This window comes from Podarcis filfolensis (genome assembly GCF_964270895.1).
Source record: "Podarcis filfolensis genome assembly, chromosome: 3".
Classification (NCBI taxonomy): Eukaryota; Metazoa; Chordata; class Lepidosauria; order Squamata; family Lacertidae; genus Podarcis; species Podarcis filfolensis.
The window spans coordinates 117,944,249-117,964,521 of NC_139606.1; the positions used below are offsets into that span (position 1 = coordinate 117,944,249).

General features: G+C 48.2%; 1 protein-coding gene and 1 long non-coding RNA gene across 9 annotated transcripts in view; both read right to left on the minus strand.

Moving 5' to 3' along the window:
* The window catches only part of LOC310758799, a 155,413-nt gene that overhangs the window by 54,990 nt on the left and 80,150 nt on the right, over window positions 1–20,273 (minus strand). The window lies entirely within an intron of this gene.
* The window catches only part of HMBOX1 (homeobox containing 1), a 123,431-nt gene that overhangs the window by 40,068 nt on the left and 63,090 nt on the right, over window positions 1–20,273 (minus strand). For all 8 annotated transcript variants that reach the window (XM_083605371.1, XM_083605376.1, XM_083605373.1 and 5 more), the window contains exons 3-4: window positions 2,365–2,850; window positions 397–482 (exon numbers count right to left, since the gene is read on the minus strand). In XM_083605371.1, the coding sequence (XP_083461497.1) occupies window positions 397–482; window positions 2,365–2,850 (572 nt within the window). The remainder of the gene's footprint in view (window positions 1–396; window positions 483–2,364; window positions 2,851–20,273) is intronic.

A 20,273-nucleotide genomic window follows, 5' to 3' on the forward strand; every position in this document is an offset into this window, starting at 1 on the left:
AACCTCACCTTCCCGCTCTCAACGGAAGGGCTGTGGATGACATTCACAATTTAAAAATAAAGCCATTTCGGCGCTAGGCGCTTGACGCTACTTACAGCATTCCTAAGTAAAGCAGGGAGATATCCTGCTGACGTAAGCCGCGTAAGGAACAGGGGGAGAGAAGATCAGGCAGGGCAAGGGAGGTGCAGAGAAAGAGAGAGACTGATTCACCAGGGAAGTTCCACAATGGGTCTTAAATCAAAGGCATACATTATCATGACTAAGCTGACAGATTTGCACTGCAATGCAGAAAGCCAAGCGATATCCCAACATCTGCGCCGGCAGGAGAAGGCGCGGCGAGACGGCGGTGCTGAGCTACGGAGAGGGGGTCCAGGCGAGGCGTTTCCGAGCTCTTACCTGTTACCTGCGCTACGACGGCTTGCGAAATCCTCCGGTTGGCCAGGAAGGCTTTGATTTCCTCTTTTATCACGCTGCTGTCCCTCCTAACAAAACGGGGAGGTTTTTTTTGGGGGGGGGGTTGGAGGGTGGACGGGAGGGGAGAGGAGAGGAAGAAGAAGAAGATGATTAAAAAGAGGGGGGGAAGAAAGAGGGTCAGAGTTGAAGACGCGTTTAATTGGGGGGAGCGGAGGGCCTGACGGATGGCTCTAGCCGTCAGACGTTCCTTTTAATCTGTGTCGCTGGCTGATCAAAGCACATGAGGAGGAGAACGGATGACTCGCAGTCCGTGTAAATTCATGCAAGCCATATGGGATGCACAAAGTTTCATTACGGAGGGATGAATAAATCTCTCCCACCAGTGATGACGCTGACATCAAACTAGGGTGTTGCACATGGGGGTGTAGCTTAGCGCATTACTTAGCCGTAACTCGGGGACAGAGAACATGTTTTGCATATCGCAGGCCTTGGGTTCAAATGCATCTTTGGGGTGGGCTGGCAAAGAGGCCGGTCTGAAATCCCAAGAGGGCTGCTGCCAGCCTGTGTAGACAAATTAGGCCCCTGGAGGCCTCGCTGTCTAGCCTCAGGGCTCTGCCCACGACCCCCACCCCACCCCAAATGCTTTTGCCCAGCTGGAACGTGTCCTCATGATGAATCTATGCTCCTTGCTCCACCCACTTTCCCCTCTGGCCCCACCCACCACTGTCTTGTGGCCCTCGGAAGACAGGCCAGATGGGGAAACGGCCCTTGGGTTCCCCACCCTGATCTAAGGCCTGCTTGGGCCGCATGAAATTCTGACTATTATTATAATAATTATAATTCATAACCACCTTTCTCCCTGACGGTGATTCAAGGCAGTTTGAAGGTAAAATAAGCACATCTGAAAACTTAGGGTCAGGGGATGATGACGATAATTTGAAAAAAAAAACCCAAACAATTATACACTAACAGAATTAAAACACTGATTCATAGGATTGCGGGGCTGGAAGGGACACTCATGGTCATCTAGTCCAACCCTGTGCAATGCAGGGATCTCAACTAAAGCATCCGCAACATGATATCTATCATCTATCTATCTATCTATCTATCTATCTATATCTATCTATCTATCTATCTATCATCATTATCTATCTATCTATCTATCTATCTATCTATCTATCTATCATCTATCTATCTATCCATCCATCCATTCCCCCCCCCCCCTCTCTCTCTGGGAGCAGCCACTAAACAGCAGCAGGAACTTTCTCCAGGAAATTTTCATTAAAGTTTTCACAATACAGTGGTACCTCGAGTTAAGTACTTAATTCGTTCCAGAGGTCCGTTCTTAACCTGAGACTGTTCTTAACCTGAAGCACCACTTTAGCTAATTGGGCCTCCCGGTGCCACCACGCTGCTGCTGCGCAATTTCTGTTCTCCAAGGTACTATTTCTGGGTTAGCGGAGTCTGCAACCTGAAGCGTATTTAACCCGAGGTACCAATGTACAATAAAATTCTATCTAGAATAAATGAAATTAGAAAGAAAGAGAAACAACAAAAGGAAAGGGAGGAAGGCAAAGGAAGAAAGAAAAGAGAGGAAAAATACAACATAAATAATAAAACACAGAGAGAGAGAGAGATCCCCCTCTATTCTAATTGTACCCTGATTTCCAATCTACATACGTTAGGAAAAACTTTCTGTCGGTAAAAGCTCCCATGGGAGACGGTACACCTTCCTTGGAGCTTTCAAGGAGAGGTCGGACGCCCCCTCATCATGGATGCTACACTTGAGATCCCTGAATTGCAGGGGTTGGTCTAGATGGCATCTGGGGGTCCCACAGAGAAATTCTGCGCTTTCTCTGATTTTCGTCAAACCGCCTTGCGCGCCCCGCTTGAGGAGAGGGAGGCCAGAATTAACAGGAGGGCGCCCCACCCCGAACCCCAAGAGCTCACCTCATCAGCTCCTCCACCTTATCGTCCACGTCCAAGTCTTCTTCGGAGGCCTCGAAGCTGTACGACCTCTGTGCCATGCTGCTGGCCAGCGGGTACCGCGTGGGCGACATCTTCCCGTTGAAGGCGGACAGCCGCTCGCTGCTCTCCCGGCCGTTCTGGTTGGTGGTGCAGGGCTGCGGGGAGGTGTCGTAGCTGTTGCTGGGCGAAGGGGACATCCCCGAATGTTGCGTCTGGGTGGAGGCCGTGGCGGTGGAGGACGAGGCGGCCACGTTGTTGGTGCTGTTGCTGCAGGAGCCGCCGCCGGCCCCGTAGGCCGAGCGCCGGCCGAACTTGTCGCTGTGCTCCTGGTCGAGGCGGTCGAAGGTCTCCAGGGCATGCAGGATCTCGTGCCGCGTCATCCCGGTGCGCCGCAAGCGCTGAAGCAGGTCGATCTGCTCTATGGTGAACCGGGGCTCGTCGGTGTAGTGAAACATGGTTTCCAGCAGGCTGCGGGGGCACAGGGGAAGAAGGTGAGGAGGGAAGAAGGCGCAGGGACGTGAGAAAAAGAGGCCAGGATGAGGCCAAAGGGGGCCCATTTGCAGGAGCGAGTCAGTAGTAGATCTCACCGAAGGAGTTGGAGCTAGCTCGCTATTAGCAAAAATGGGATCTGAATGGAAGTGCAAGGCCTAATGCGCGCAGGAATGGGTCTGGGCTCACCCCAATTAAGAAGACGTTGGGACTAAAGATCCCCACCTCCCCACAGCTGTCCTCTCTGGGGTTCCCCCCCAAGCAATCAGAGACTGCTCCTGCAGGCGGCCAACCTCTCCTGCACCCTTTTCATGCCTCTTCTGGTTCTGGGAGATCAGGTGGTGAGGGGAGCTTGTCGCTGCAGGAGGGGGAGACCGCCTTGACTCTTCACCAGCCCGACTCATCTCTGCCTCTCGGCCTACCTCCTCCCCTGCTTCATCTTCTGCCTCGGATACTGGACATTTCTCTGCTACAGACTCTCCCTACTCCCTAAGCCCTGTTTCCTTTCCAGATTCCAACACCTCTTCAATAATAAATTAATAAATCATTATTTATGCCCCACCCATCTGGCTGGGTTTCCCCAGCCACTCTGGGTGGTTCCCAACCAAATATTAAAAACACAATAAAACTTCCTTTCAGGTGTCTTCTAAAAGTCAGATAGTTGTTTATTTCCTTAACATCTGATGGGAGGGTGTTCCACAGGGCAGGCGCCACTACCAAGAAGGCCCTCTGCCTGGTTCTCTGTAACTTGGCTTCTCGCAGTGAGGGAACCGCCAGAAGGCTCCCAGCACGGGACCTCAGTGTTCAGCCTGAATGATGGGGGTGGAGAAGCTCCTTCACGTATACTGGGCCGAGGCCATTTAGGGCTTAAAAGGTCAACACCAACACTTTGAATTGTGCTCAGAAATTCCCACCTCTCCACAGCTACCTACGTCTCCTCCACTCCAGGGTTTCCCCAAGCAATCGGAGACTGCTCCTGCAGGCGGCCAACCTCGCCTCCACCCTTTTCATGCCACTTCTGGTTCTGGGAGACCAGGTGGCGAGGGGAGCTTGTCACTGCAGGATGGGCAGAACCCCATGACTCTGCCTTATGAGGAACGGCTAAGGGAGCTGGGCATGTTTAGCCTGGAGAAGAGGAGGTTAAGGGGAGATATGATAGCCATGTTCAAATATATAAAAGGATGTCACATAGAGGAGGGAGAAAGGTTGTTTTCTGCTGCTCCAGAGAAGCGGACACGGAGCAATGGATCCAAACTGCAAGAAAGAAGATTCCACCTAAACATTAGGAAGAACTTCCTGACAGTAAGAGCTATTCGACAGTGGAATTTGCTGCCAAGGAGTGTGGTGGAGTCTCCTTCTTTGGAGGTCTTTAAGCAGAGGCTTGACAACCATATGTCAGGAGTGCTCTGATGGTGTTTCCTGCTTGGCAGGGGGTTGGACTCGATGGCCCTTGTGGTCTCTTCCAACTCTATGATTCTATGATTCTTCACCAGCCCGTCTCATCTCAGACTCATCTCTAAGCCCTGTTACCTCTCCAGCTTCCAACACCCCTTCTCAGCCTGCTCCCTCTTTTCCCTTGGACCGCTCATCATCATCCCACCACCACTCCCTTGTTAGAATTCCTGCTCCGTGGTTGTAGTCATGGGATTGTTGTCTATCACATGACAGTGTATGTTTCGACTCCACAGAGTGGGAAGTGACGGAGACAGGATGTTTGTGTTCCTGTGTTCCGTGAAGTGGGACTATTGTCTTTTGTTCTTTCTCTTTGCTGTCTGGTGCTAGAGAGAGAGGGAGCCATGTTGCAGTGCTCCGTGTGTGTTTATATGTAAATAAAGCAGATTAGCCAAAATGCTGAGTTGCTGAGGTCTGTTATGCAAGCTGCGAACACTCTGTGGATCCCTAAGTGTGCCGGTGTCTGTTGGCATCAGTCGCTGTGATGTTCGGGCTGAAGAAAGCTTTGGAAGCTCCCGAACGATCGACCAGAAGGGAGAGAACATGCCAGTCGGGCATGTGTCTCTGCCGGGGTCCTACTCAAGTGTAGGACAGGCTCCTGACATCCCTGGGCTCTGACCCTTCATCCCTTAGCGTTTCCCAGCTGGTTCCTCCCCACCTTTCCTCTGCACCCAACCAGTCCCTGACACCCATCAAGGTCTCCTGTGGGAGAGAGTTCCACAGTTTAACAATGTGCTGCATGAAAAAGGACTATCTGTCCTGAAGTTTTCACCATTCAGGCCCACTGGACGTCCAGAGTTTGATTCTTACATACACATGCTCCAGCTGTTCATCCCCCAACCTTTGCACAGCCGCCGTTCTGCCAACGCACCGGCCACTGCGATGCACAAGGAACCCTGATTAAAGACTGTGATGGTCCAATGCCACTCTGGAAAGCTTTCCAGCATTCAGAAACAAGTGGCTTGAGAAGTCCTGGCATGCTTGCAGACTCCTCTCTGGACTCTGGCCAAGATTGCTGAACCTACACTTTTAAAGGACACCGGGAGGAAAGCTGGCAAGATCTGGTGGGCCGGACGGGGGCTGTCTTGGTGGCAAAAGTCCAGTTCCATCACCAGCCAGAGACCTCATTAAAGTGACAGTGCTGCCAACGAGGCTCTTTGATCAGAGCTCCGAATTACGGCTGGGATCCAAAGAGCTGTTTCTAGCATGCCCAGGGACTTCTGCCCACCTCTGGTGCCGGCGACACACCTTTGGAACTCGCTGCTTCTTGACGCTGGCGTGATTCCTTCCCTCCCAGCTCTTCCAAAGTAACCTTTGAGACAGATCCACTTCCCCAAGCCGCCGCTACTTGGCGAGGATTCTTAAACTTTGTCTTTCTCAATTGTCTTTCCAGCATAGTTAAGAGTGCTGGACCGGGAACTGGGAGACCAGAGTTTGAATCCCCCGTTTGGTCATGAAGCTCACTGGGTGACCTTGTGCCAGTCACTGCCTCTCAGCCTAAACTACCTCGCAGGGTTGTTGTGCGGGGATTAAACGAGGATGGGGAGAACCATGTGGGCCACCTTGAGCTCCAAAGGTGGGATGCAAATGCGATAAAAATAATAATTTATTATTTATACCTTGCCCATCTGGCTGGGTTTCCCCAGCCACTCTGGGCGGCTTCCAACAAAATACTAAAATACAATAACCTATTAAACATTAAAAGCTTCCCTAAACAGGGCTGCCTTCAGATGTCTTCTAAAAGTTTGGTAGTTATTTTTCTCTTGAACATCTGATGGGAGGGCATTCCACAGGGCGGGTGCCACCACCGAGAAGGCCCTCTGCCTGGTTCCCTGTAACTTGGCTTCTTGCAGTGAGGGAACCGCCAGAAGGCCCTTGACGCTGGACCTCAGTGTCCGGCTGAACGATGGGGGTGGAGACGCTCCTTCAGATATACTGGGCTGAGGCTGTTTAGGGCTTTAAAGGTCAGCATCCACACTTTGAATTGTGATTAGAAACGTACTGGGAGCCAGTGTAGGTATTTCAAGACTGGTGTTATGTTGTCTCAGCGGCCGCTCCCAGTCACCAGTCTAGCTGCCGCATTCTGGATTAGTTGTAGTTTCCGGGTCACCTTCAAAGGTAGCCCCACATAGAGCACACTGCAGTAGTCCAAGCGGGAGATAACCAGAGCATTCACCACACTGGCGAGAGAGTCTGCAGGCAGATAGGGTCTCAGCCTGCGTACCAGATGAAGCTCAGCTACCCTGGACACAGAATGGACCTGCGACTCCATGAACAGCTGTGAGTCAAAAATGACTCCCAGGCCGGGCAGCTGGTCCTTCAGGGGCACAGTTACCCCATTCAGGACCAGGGAGTCCTCCACACCCGCCCGCCTCCTTTCCCCTCAAAACAGTACTTCTGTCTTGTCTTGTCAGGATTCAACCTCAATCTGTTAGCTGCCATCCATCCTCCAACCACCTCCAGACACTCACACAGGACCTTCACTGGTTCTGATTTGAAAGAGAGGTAGAGCTGGGTATCATCCGCATACTGATGAACACCCAGCCCAATCCCCTGATGATCTCTCCCAGCAGCTTCATATAGATATTAAAAAGCATGGGGGAGAGGACGGAACCCTGAGGCACCCCACAAGTGAGGGCCCAGGGGTCTGAACACTCACCCGCCACCACCCCTTTCTGAACACGGCCCAGGAGGAAGGAGCGGAACCACTGTATAACAGTGCCCCCAGCTCCCAGCCACTCTAGATGAAATAGATAAAAAATAAATACATTGATATATCCTTCTCCTTCCCACCTCATTGGGGCAGTGGCAGACTGGGACCCTATGGCGCCCTGGGAAGGAGGCGTGAGGGTTTTCACAGGGTCCTAGAGCCCTCCTACCTCCTTTCCAAATCCAGCGCATGTGCTCTGCTCACCCAGTCCTGAAAGGTAAAGGGACCCCTGACCATTAGGTCCAGTCGTGGCCGACTCTGGGGTTGCGGCGCTCATCTCGCCTTACTGGCCGAGGGAGCCGGCATACAGCTTCCGGGTCATGTGTCCAGCATGACTAAGCCGCTTCTGGCAAACCAGAGTAGCGCACGGAAACGCCATTTACCTTCCCGCCGGAGCGGTACCTATTTATCTACTTGCACTGATGTGCTTTCGAACTGCTATGTTGGCAGGAGCAGGGACCGAGCAATGGGAGCTCACCCTGTCGCGGGGATTCGAACCGTTGACCTTCTGATTGGCAAGCCCTAGGCTCTGTGGTTTAACCCATAGCGCCACCCGTGTCCCAGTCCTAAATCCTCCCCCAATTGGGGGAGGGCCATTAGATCAGTCGTAGGACATCTGCATTGCATGAAGAAGTTCCCAGGATCGTTCGCTGGCATTTCCAGGTGAGGGTGACCTGAAACCTTGGCTGCTGCCAGTCAGTGCAGACAATACTGAGATAAATGGACTGTCTGTGCACAAGGCAGCTTGCTATGCTTCTAACTTAGGCATGTCTACTGAGCGGGAAGTTCCACTGCGCACAATGCGACTTGCTCCCGGGGCTATTTAACTGTTCGGGAATTGCAAAAGGGGCATGTCACAAATTCAGATAAATCCTGGAGATGATATAAAGATAGATAGAGCCCCAGGGATGGCTCAGTTGGTGGAGCATGAGACGCTTGATCTCAGGGTCGTGGGTTTGAACCCCACGTTGGGCACTGCAGGGGGTTGGACTAGATGACCCTCATGGGTCCCTTTCAACTCTACAATTCTACAATTCTATGATTAGATAGATAGATGAGGCACACACACAGCATGCTTGCAATTATCGAGGAAATTAAAGCTTAATCGTCACTACGGAACCAATGATTACCAATACGAGGATTTTTTGAAAAGCGAGGTTAAGATTAAAGATACAAAAGATGTGAAGATGACGGCACAAAGTTGGTGGTCACCAGGAGCTGGAAACTGAAATAAGTTCTGAGAGATGAGAGGAATTCTGGGCACGGCGCTTGGACCGATACGGCTCGAGTTAAATGAATAAATGACGGAACAATATACTGCTTTTCCAGGAGAAATTGGATGTATGCATCCGGATAAAAAATGCTTGGGTCAAGAGATTTGTTTCTGACTTTTTGCATGGGAAACGTACACCTATCAGCAAACGACAGAACTGAAGATGATGCTCGAACACATTTTGGTTGGAATCTGAAAATCTCTTGGAATCCTTAATTCTCTTGGAATCCTAAATGCACTTGCTAGACTCATCAATAACAGGTAGAATTAACTTGGGGTAATTGCACACTAGAGACATCACCTTGCCAACAAAGGTCTGTATAGTTAAAGCTATGGTTTTCCCAGTAGTGATGTATGGAAGTGAGAGCTGGACCATAAAGAAGGCTGATCGCCGAAGAATGGATGTTTTTGAATTATGGTGCTGGAGGAGACTCTGGAGAGTCCCATGGACTGCAAGAAGATCCAACCGATCCATTCTGCAGGAAATCAGCCCTGAGTGCTCACTGGAAGGACAGATCCTAAAGCTGAGGCTCCAATATTTGGTCACCTCATGAGAAGAGAAGACTCCCTGGAAAAGACCCTGATGTTGGGAAAGATGGAGGGCACAAGGAGAAGGGGATGACGGAGGACGAGATGGTGGGACAGTGTTCTCAAAGCGACCAGCATGAGTTTGACCAAACTGCAGGAGGCAGTGGAAGACAGGAGTGCCTGGCGTGTTCTGGTCCAGGGGGTCACGAAGAGTCGGACATGACTAAACAACTAAACAACAACAACAACAACAATTGCACACTAAACTAACAAGTTTCGTCAGAGGAAGCCCTGTGCAAGCTCTTCTGCTTAAGAAATGGGGCTTTCCCTCCTGCAGCCCCGAAATCGGCTTGGGGGGCAGTGGAACCCCAGAGGGGGAGGAGAGGTCCTTCTGCCTGGAAATCCAAAACGCTTGTGGTGGGAACAGCCTCCTTTATTGCAACAGGGAATTCCTCCCGCCGAACTACCGGTGAAAAATCTGGCTTTTTCTGCCACGTCCGTCCGAGTCTTAGAACTGCAATGGTCAGCCGTAAATTTCACGGTTCACCAAATTTCTGCTGTAACACACACCTGCCTCTCCACAAGTGCTACTAAGAGTCTCATTGAGGGAATCCTTAATCGCTTCCAAAAAAATGTCTGTGATTGAAGCCGGGTGCGGAACTGCAGATGCAGGCGGTACAATGTGGCCCCCGGGTCTCTCTCTGTGGCCCTCAAAACTCTCTCCAGGCCACATCTGCCTCTTGCCTGGCTGAAATGGGTCCTTGGATTCTGATAACGCCTCTTGCTGGTCTGGGTGCAGGATGGGACAAGGGGCATGTATGGAAAATAGCCCTCTGCACAAAGGGATATTTCACATTCACTGCCCCGCCCACTTCTGCCTCTGGCCACGCCCACCACTGCCATGCGGCCCCAGGGAGGCTCCCCAGGAGGTAAGGCGGCCCTCGGGAACAAACAAGTTTGCTGCAACACCCCTCACTCTCGCTCATGTGAGGAACTCATCCTGCATCTAACTTCCAGCGTGCTGAATTTTTCAGCTTTCAAATCCCCCCCAAATGAGGGGTGCTTAAAAGTCAAAATATGACTTGGGAATTCAAAAGAAAGGCTTCTTTGTGTGTTTGTTTTGGTTTTTTCCTTGCATTTTTGTGTTGTGTACCGCCCTGAGATTAGATAAAACATATTGGTTGAATTCATATAATTTATTTTTGCCTGGTAAGCAAAATGTGTGTAAAATTTCATAGAAATAAACCTGTGGTAATATTATATATTAATATTAATATTCTTTATCTATCTATCGTTTAGCATCTCCTGACGTTTCCAGAAGACAAAATCAAAATAGTTTGGTTTTCTGAAAGTGGCTTGCATGCTTCTTCATCGAACGCGGACTTGCCAAGCTATATGCAGTCTCATCACAAAAAAGGAATAGCTGATTTGAATTCCTCCCATCCAAAATCGTATTTTCATTCCTTCCTTCTTCTGGCTTTTTAAAATCGTATCTAAATTTTTAGGAAGGAAGGAAGGAAGTCAGCTCTTAGGAGCAAGTATAAATGTAAAATGTAAAACAATATTTGTATGTGGAGTATGTAACTGAAAAACCAATAAAGATCATTATTTTAAAAAAATCATATTTTCAAGACACCTCGCTTAAAAAAATGCTTTAAAAAAAATAAGTTTCAGCATCTTAAAAAGTAGAGACATCACCTTGCCAACAAAGGTCCGTATAGTAAAAGCTATGGTTTTCCCAGTAGTGATGTAGGGAAGTGAAAGCTGGACCATAAAGAAGGCTGATTGCCCAAGAATTGATGCTTTTGAATTCTGGTGCTGGAGGAGACTCTTGAGAGTCCCATGGACTGCAAGAAGATCAAACCTCTCCATTCTGAGGGAAATCTGCCCTGATTGCTCACTGGAAGGACAGATCCTGAAGCTGAGACTCCAATACTTTGGCCACCTCATGAGAAGAGAAGAATCCCTGGGAAAGACCCTGATGTTGGGAAAGATGGAGAGATGGAGGGCACAAGGAGAAGGGGACGAGAGAGGACGAGATGGTTGGACAGTGTTATTGAAGCTACCAACATGAGTTTGACCAAACTGCGGGAGGCAGTGGAAGACAGGAGTGGCTGGCGTGCTGTGGTCCATGGGGTCACGAAGAGTCGGACACGACTAAACAACTAAACAACAACAACAACAATCCAACAAGAATATCCTGTCCTGGCTATTTCTGAGAAGGTGGCAACATCCACAGAAGCAGTAACTTCAAATCCCAAGACAGCCCTGGAAACTGCAGTGAGAGGACCACATCAGAGGAACAGAAAGAGATGAAAATGTCATCTTCCTCTGCAGTTAAGGGTGACCCATTGCCCAAAAGGGGCTTGTCCCAGTTGCAACAGGGGCTGCAAGACCCTGGTGTAAATTCGTCGTGTAAACATGCCCTCGAGCTCCAGCTGGCCAATTTACTAAGTAGATCTGCAGCCAGACATTTAAGAATAATGTGATGTTCCTTGTTAATTAAGGGACACACTTTCCCATTAGCGGTTTATCGCTACATAATGTTTGCAAGACCTTATAATTCCCCGCAACACCTTTAATTGCATTGCTTTCAATTTGTTTCTTTTGAAGGGGGCCAGTGCTGGCCACTTTTTTTAACTTTTATTTTCCTTCCCTTGGCTTGACCAACTGTTGGGGGAAAGTGGGAGAGGAAAGAGCAAGACTTTCTTTTCAAACTAAAAAAGAATAAAATAAAATAAGAGCGGATAAATAAAGGAAGGGCGTTTGCGCTTGCAAAGAGTCATCTCTCTTTCAGAGAGCAGGAGATTGTCAAATGAGGCTGCCTCTGGAAGCAGAAATATTTGCAACAGAAACAGGCATCATTCATCAACCTCGTGCTTAAAATAAATAAAAAATCACACTGAAACGGTATTATAAGAACGTACAGACTGGCTGAGGGGGTGGGAGAAGGCTTGCAAAAACCCAGGGACAGGGTGACTTTCTGGAATTATATTATATTATATTTCCATTTCATCAGACTGCAGGGGAGAGAGAGAAAAAGAGATGGAAAACCAGGCCGACTCTATTATTATTATTATTATTATTATTATTATTATTATTATTACTTACCTGAGAGATCAGTGGCCATCTGAATCCTCCCATCCCTTAAAAGGTCATTTAGCAGCAGTTGTACTAAGAGACCTCCTATTCCCAAACTGGTCCCATTCAAGATGGGCATTATAACGACTTTGTCTGTGTCTGCTTGTTTTCCTCTTCCCTCGTCATGTTTTTTCCTTTTGTGCCATGTCTTTTGCCCTGTGCTGCCTCATTTTTTATTGCTCCTACGTATGCAGCTCCGGGAATCTTTGGACCCGACGGGCTGCGTTAAATTGCTACCGATGTGCAAATTTAATAAATAATATAGGACTTTAATAAATAATAACGTCGTGAAATGTTATTATTGCTACTGTAAGCCAGTTTTAACAGTAATAAAAATCAAAAGCATTTTGCTTTAATAATAATAGTTAATGATGCAGTGCACTTTAAATAATTTTTAAATTACTTAACGAATGAAGATACGGAGCATTTAAAGACACGGCGTCGGCTCACAGCCCAACACGGCAGGCCAATAAATGACCCCCTTTAACTGTCTCCAAGGAATGATCAGGATTCAATCCGCTCAATAGGTTCTCAAGCAAAAAAATTATTTTGTATACCACTTTTAGGTCTCCTGCAATCAAGTGTTATATAAATGTTGTGAAACAAACAGAGTGGTACCTTGGTTCTCAAACGCTTTGGTACTCAAACAACATGTAACCCAAACACTGCAAACCCAGAAGTAAGTGTTCCGGCTTGCGAACTTTTTTCAGAAGCCAAACGTGCTCCATTTTGAGTGTTACACTTCCGATCTGAGTGCCACACTTCCGTTTCGAGTGTTACACTGAGATCTCTCTATTTTTGCTATTTATTTTGCGTTTTTGTTTTGGCGGCTCTTTTTCGTTTTTGCGACTGTGTGGAATCCTGTTCAGCTACTGATTGATTGATTGATTGATTGTGTGTCTGCAGCACATTGTTTATTGCTTTCATTTTATGGATCAATGGTATCGTTAGTAAAATTCATGTTAAATTGCTTTTTTAGGGGTTGTTTTTAAATGTCTGGGACGGATTAATCCGTTTTGCATTACTTTCTATGGGAAAAGCGCGTCTTGGTTTTGGAACGCTTTGGTTTTGGAACGGACTTCCGGAACGGATTAAGTTTGAGAACCAAGGGACCACTGTAAAATAATAATAATATAAACAAAGTCGCCTGGAACCAGGCAATGCTTTCTCTTCTCCTTGCCCCAAATGTGGAGCCCCCATGTCCAGAGGCAGTTTGCTGCTGAATACCAGTTGTTGGGCAGCAACGGTGCAAAAAGGTCCTTGCTTTCGTATCCTGCTTGCTGGCTTTCCAGAAGCACCGGGCTGCTCACTGTGGAAGGCAGGATACTGGGGAAGGCAAGCAGCAGCGTTTGAAATTAGCCAGGCGCCAGGCGCATTTTGAACCTGGCTTTCAACCACTTGTGACCAAGTGAAGATGCCCGTGTGCCAGGATTGTGCCTGACAGTGTGGTGTAGTGGTTAAGAGCGGTAGTCTCGTAATCTGGTGAACCGGGTTCGATTCCCTGCTCCTCCACATGCAGCTACTGGGTGACCTTGGGCCAGTCACACTTCTTTGAAGTCTCTCAGCCCCACTCACCTCACAGAGTGTTTGTTGTGGGGGAGGAAGGGAAAGGAGAATGTTAGCCGCTTTGAGACTCCTTAAAGGGAGTGAAAGGCGGGATATCAAATCCAAACTCTTCTTCTTCTTCTTCTTCTGACATCTCCATCATCTTGGTACAAGGACAGGGTGAGCTCCTGTGGCTCGGTCCCTGCTCCTGCCAACCTAGCAGTTCGAAAGCACGTCAAAGTGCAAGTAGATAAATAGGTACCACTCCAGCGGGAAGGTAAACGGCGTTTCCGTGCGCTGCTCTGGTTCGCCAGAAGCGGCTTAGTCATGCTGGCCACATGACCCGGAAGCTGTACGCCGGCTCCCTCGGCCAATAAAGTGAGATGAGCACAGCAAGCCCAGAGTCGGTCACGACTGGACCTAATGGTCAGGGGTCCCTTTACCTTTACTTCTGGTTCTAAACCTCTTTTGAATGTTTTTAGACGCTTGCTTTTATCTGTGTGGGTTTTTTTCATATATATAAAAAAATCAATAGGAGAATGTTAATGTTTTCTTTTACATTTTTGTAAACTGCTTGGAGAGCAATGGTGCCCCAAGTTGGGGGGGCACTGTCCCCTATGGGGCAGTGGGAATACCCAGGGTTGCACAAAGAGGCGAGGGGGGAGGCAGTGGAAGTGGGAGTGTTGGATATGTAAATGACTAGCGGACTTTGAAAAGCTGGTATCACTGGATCAAGTTCATCAATTTTGTTGAATTAATTGAATTAAACACTTTTAATTGGATTGTGAATAAATGTGCAATTCATCGCTGCTGTTTTGAATTGCTGTTATCTTCTTTAGTGAGTCATGCAAACCGCTATTCTGAATGATGCCTTTTATAGGGTGGGGGCACGGGGGGATGAGTTTATGGAACCAAGATGTAATGTAGTAGCCTGAGCAAGTTTGGGAACCAGTAGCTTAGAGGTACAGTGGAACCTCGGGTTAAGTACTTAATTCCTTCCGGAGGTCTGTTCTTAACCTGAAACTGTTCTTAACCTCAAGCACCACTTTAGCTAATGGAGCCTCCTGCTGCCGCCGCGTCGCCGGAGCACGATTTCTGTTCTCATCCGGAAGCAAAGTTCTTAACCCGAGGTAATATTTCTGGGTTAGCGGAATCTGTAACCTGAAGCGTCTGTAACCTGAAGCGTATGTAACCCGAGGTACCACTGTATTCTTGAAATCAAGTGGGATATAAATTTAGCTGAACAAAACGAATAAATAAAACCTGACTATAGCATCTTTCCACTCGCCCCGATCTTGAAAACCGGCTCTGCCCCAGTGAAATGCAAGGTAAAATTGTAAAAAGCAGGCAACACAAGGTCCTCTTTGCACCTTGCCACAACCTGCAAACCCAGGGCTTCTGTTTAGGCATGCAAGCCAGACGCTACAGATGCAGAAATCCGCCACACGCTTTCGATCAAAGCGATGACAGTTAATAAGAACAGCCCCAGACGTCTGAAAATAAATCCAGCATAATCAAATGCTCGACGCCGCACGACTTATACAACTCAGGCCAAGAATGGAATAGCAACACATCGTTCTTCCGAGTGTCCTCAAGTCCTTCAAAGGTACCTCCTTCAAGCAGAGGCTTTGAGCAAAGCTATTACTCTGGACGGAGGCTGAACCTGGGCGTCACAGCAAACTGCGGGTTGTGCTAACCATACATAGCCGAGAACCTACACAATGGAGGTTCCACGATCTACAACAGAGAAACTGTGGTTCAAAGATGCCAGCTCTGGCTTTCTGTGTGTGCAACGAATTACAATATGGAACAGCCTTGCGCAACGTGGTTAGCACTGGATGAAGCTGTTGGGAATTGCAGCCCAAATATCTAGAGCATGGGTAGGCAAACTAAGGCCGGGCCCAATCACCTTCTAAATCCGGCCCGTGGATGGTCTGGGAATCAACGTGTTTTTACATGAGTAGAATGTGTGCTTTTATTTAAAATGCACCCCTGTGTTACAGTCATACCTCATGTTACGTTTGCTTCATGATACGTTTTTTTAGGTTGCGTCCCGTGGAGACCCAGAAGTACCGGAAAGGGTTACCGTATTTTTCGCTCTATAAGATGCCCCAGACCATAAGACGCACCTAGTTTTTGGAGAAGGAAAACAAGAAAAAAATATTCTGAATCCCAGAAGCCAGAACAGCAAGAGGGACCCCTGCGCAGCGAAAGCAGCAATCCCTCTCACTGTTCTGGCTTCTGGGTTAGCTCCGCAGCCTGCATTCGCTCCATAAGACGCACACACATTTCCCCTTACTTTTTAGGAGGGAAAAGTGAGTCTTATAGAGCAAAAAATACGGTACTTCTGGGTTTCGCTGCTCGCGCATGTGCATGCGCAGACGCGCAAAATGATGTCACGCACATGTGCAGAAGCGGCGAATCGCAACCCGCACATGCGCAGACGTGCCGCTGCAGGTTGTGGTCTATTCATGTTGTGAACAGGCCTCCAGAATGGATCCTGTTTGCAACAAGAGGTACCACTGTATTTGTGGAGCATAGGAATCCATTCATCCCCCCCCATATAGTCCGGCCCCCCACAAGGTCTGAGGGACAGTGGACCGGATCCCTGCTGAAAACGTTTGCTGACCCCTGATCTTGAGGGTGCTGGGTTGGAGAAGGCTGGTGTAGAATTGCTTTGGTTTTCCACCAGACTCGGGTAAGGGCAAAAGAGGAGGCTGGATCAGGCCCGTGGCCCGTATAGTTCAGCATCCTGTTCTCACAGAGGCCAACCAGTTGTGTGTGGGAAACCAGTGTTGCAGGAATTTATGTATAGGTTGGGGGGTTTGCCCCTCCAGCAGATATCATGCACATGCAGCCCACTACCAAAATCAGCACAATCACTTTTGTGATTTGTCCCCACAAAACACTTCTTTTTCCTCCTAAAAAGTAAGGGGAAATGTCTGTGCGTCTTATGGAGCAAATGCGTGGTCCCTGGAGCCGAATTGCCCAAGGGCAAAAAGCAGATTTTTATTTTTTTTAGAAAGAGGGAAGTGGGTGTTGAAACAAAGCCGCTGAGCAGCTGATCAGCAAGCGATCGGGAGGAAGATAAGGGACTCTAGGGATAAAGGAGGCTGCCTGGGAGGGGACAGGTAAAAGCCCATGGATCCTCAGGATTTTTGCATTGGGTCACCCTGAATTCTCCATCAGATCACATAGCATGTCCATGGCTACAGCCTGCACCAAAAAAACCACACATACATTGTTTCGTGGGGCCGCAATGGCGCAAAAACGTGGTTACAGAGCACAGATCCACATGGATCCTCAGGATTTTTGCACTGGGCTACCCCAAACTCACCGTCAAATCACATATCATGTCTGTGACCACAGCATGAACCACAAAAATCATACATCCACTGTTCCGTTCAGAATATTTTTTTTCTTGTTTTCCTCCTCTAAAAACTAGGTGCATCTTATGGTCAGGTGTGTCTTATGGAGCGAAAAATACGGTACTTCCTTTATGTGTCCTGAATCTTCTGATCTCTGGCTGATCCAAAGTGTGGATCACCAATCCAGAAATCTTGCCAAACCACATTGAAGCTTAAAGAGTTACGCTTTAGCAATGCAGCTGTTATGTTTAAATCAGTTACAGCATCAGTTGTTTGGTTTTTTAAAAAAAAACATATTAATCAACTAATAAGTTGCCCCAGATTCAACCGAGCAGCAATATTCTTGTCCCCAAAACAGGTACCAAATACCATCTCCAAAGGTACATTATCCCTCCTCTCGCGTATGGGAGACGATGTCTCTGAGATGATGCTTCTACAAAACGTAAAAGCCTCGTGTAAGAAAATGCACTCCCGCTTCATAAATATTGTTTTTACCCATATGCAAATTCAATTGCAAGATCAATTAAACAGACTTAAGACTCGTGTGATTAAATCAATCAAAAACATTTTAAATAAGTTTGCAGCCCTAACTGCCAACTCAAATATACAATTAGAGGGGAGGGGGAGCAAAGGGAAAATATGCCACCTAGTCACTTGTTTTAAAAGTCCAGAAGGAAGCATTTGACAACAGAATGCTCACAGACTGACAAGGCCAATATTTCAGGTCCTGTCAGTTTCGTCTGAAAACCGGCGGTAGCACCGTCAAGTGCTGGAATTCTGGTGCTGGAGGAGACTCTTGAGAGTCCCATGGACTGCAAGAAGATCAAACCAATCCACTCTGAAGGAAATCAGCCCTGAGTGCTCACTGGAAGGACAGATCCTGAAGCTGAGGCTCCAAGACTTTGGCCACCTCATGAGAAGAGAAGACTCCCTGGAAAAGACCCTGATGTTGGGAAAGATGGAGGGCACAAGGAGAAGGGGACGACAGAGGACGAGATCGTGGGACAGTGTTCTCAAAGCTACCAGCATGAGTTTGGCCAAACTGCGGGAGGCAGTGGAAGACAGGAGTGCATGGCATGCTCTGGTCCAGGGGGTCACGAAGAGTCGGACACGACTAAACAACAACAGTTTCGTCTGAAAATCTGTGCCGTAAAGTGCGGACCAATCTGGGGGTCTCCAGCAGGCAGTTTCTCAGAGCTTGCCCCCTGCAGACTTCTGACGCTGCTGGCGGCATGGAGGGAGACGGGAAGGAAGGGAAGGAAGAGACAGGAAGTGGCAAAGCAGTTGGCACAAGGCAGAACAGAACTGGGTAGGAAGAGATACAGGGCCAGGGCAAAACTGACTTTCCGCCCAAAGCCGGCCGACACTCAGGGGCAGAGAACGTGTTGCATGCAGAAGGCCTCAGTTTCCATTCCCAAGTAAGGGCTTAAGCGTGCCCCTTCTGAAACCCAGGAGAGCTGCTGCCAGCCCGTGCAGGCAATGCTGAGCCACAGGGGCCAACACTCTGACTCAGTGTAGCACAGTTTCTTATGTTCCCTGGACGAAAGGGTTTTGCTTTTTCCCTCTCCTCCTGCATGGGCTTGGACGGAGAAAAGAAAAAGGATTGCCATCACCGCTGAAAGTGATGCCTGCATGTTCTTCAAGGGGACCTTTGGGCACGGGGCGAGGTCACCCTGAGAGCCGCTGTCATTGTCGAATTGGAAGGGACCACGGCGGTCATCTAGTCCAACCCCCTACAATGCAGGAATCCTTCGCCCAACGTGGGACTCGAACCCACAACCTCAGGGTTTCTCATGCTCTACCGACTTGGCGGTTGGCCAAGGGGCACGGCTGCAGCCCGCCACCTCCTGGGAATAATAATAATAATAATAATAATAATAATAATAATAATAATAATTATTATTATTATTATTATTATTATTATTATTATTATTATTATTATTTATTTATACCCTGCCCATCTGGCTGGGCTTCCCCAGCCACTCTGGGCGGCTTCCAAAAAAATATTAAAATACTGCAATACATCAAACACTAAAAGCTTCCCTAAACAGGGCTGCCTTCAGATGTCTTCTAAAAGTCTGGTAGTTGTTCTTCTCTTTGACATCTGGTGGAAGGGCGTTCCACCAGGAGGGTGCCACCACCGAGAAGGCCCTCTGCCTGGTTCCCTGTAACTTGGCTTCTCGCAGTGAGGGAACCGCCAGAAGACCCTCAGAGCTGGACCTCAGTGTCCAGGTAGAACAATGGGGGTGGAGACGCTCCTTCAGATATACTGGACCAAGAGGCCAAGAGGCTGGATCCTGCCCCCAGGTAGAAGTTTTATGCAACTCATACTGCGCTTGTAAAGGGCAGCAGGGGAGGAGAGTTTGCATACAGGGGTTAGGTAAAAAAAATCTTACCTACTTGGCGTAAGAACATCAGAAGAGGCTGCTGGATCAGGCCAATAGCCCATTTGGTCCAGTGTCCTGTCCTTACAGTGGCCAACCAGATGCCCATTATGGGAAACCCGCAAGCAAGACCCAAACACAAGAACGACTCTTCGATTTCCAGCAACTGATATTCAGAAGTGCTGCTGCCTCCAGCTGTGGCTACTAGCCTTCAATAGCCCTGGATTTGTCTGTTTCATGCAGAATATTTTTTGGGCTTCCTTATCCTTTCCCTCTCCCGCCCCAAATGCGGAAACCCTAGGAATAATGATAGTCCTACCCCCCCCAAAAAAAAATTCTAAATAAATCAAGACTCCAACAGAAACAGCATGCATTATGCATTTCAGAGCAGGGAAGGTTGTGCAGATCTGACAGATTATGAATCAGCAGTTTGCCAATTCTTTCTCCTCCGGGAACTCTGTTCCCTTTGCTCGATCAGCCGATTGGCCCCCACCCCCCACATATCTGCTCAAAAGCTCCTTTTTTGCAGAGGATTCTGGGATGTTGTCTAGGGCATGTTCCCAGGCAGAAACCATGCAACCAAGTTTTCACCCCTGCTCCCAGCCAAATGGAGAGCTCTGCACACACACACACACACACAGGGTTTGATTTCTGGCATCCCCACTTAAAAAGATCTGGGAGCAAATGGTAGGAAAGAGACCTGTCGATTCATCGACTTGAAGAGCTGGAAGGGGTTGGTATGTATAGTATAGGTAGGTATAATATAGAGTAATGTAGGTTTGCTTTGTGTTATGAAAATAAGGTGTTGTGTTGTGTATACATGTACTGTGTAGATGTAAATGTATGTGTTCTATATGTTAATAAAATATTTTAATAAGTCTTAAAAGTAAAATAAAAAATAAAAAATGAAGAGTTGGAAGGGACCCCAAGAATTATCTAGTCCAATCCCCCGCAATGCAGGAATCTCAACACGTGGGCCCCCATCCAATTTGAAAACCATA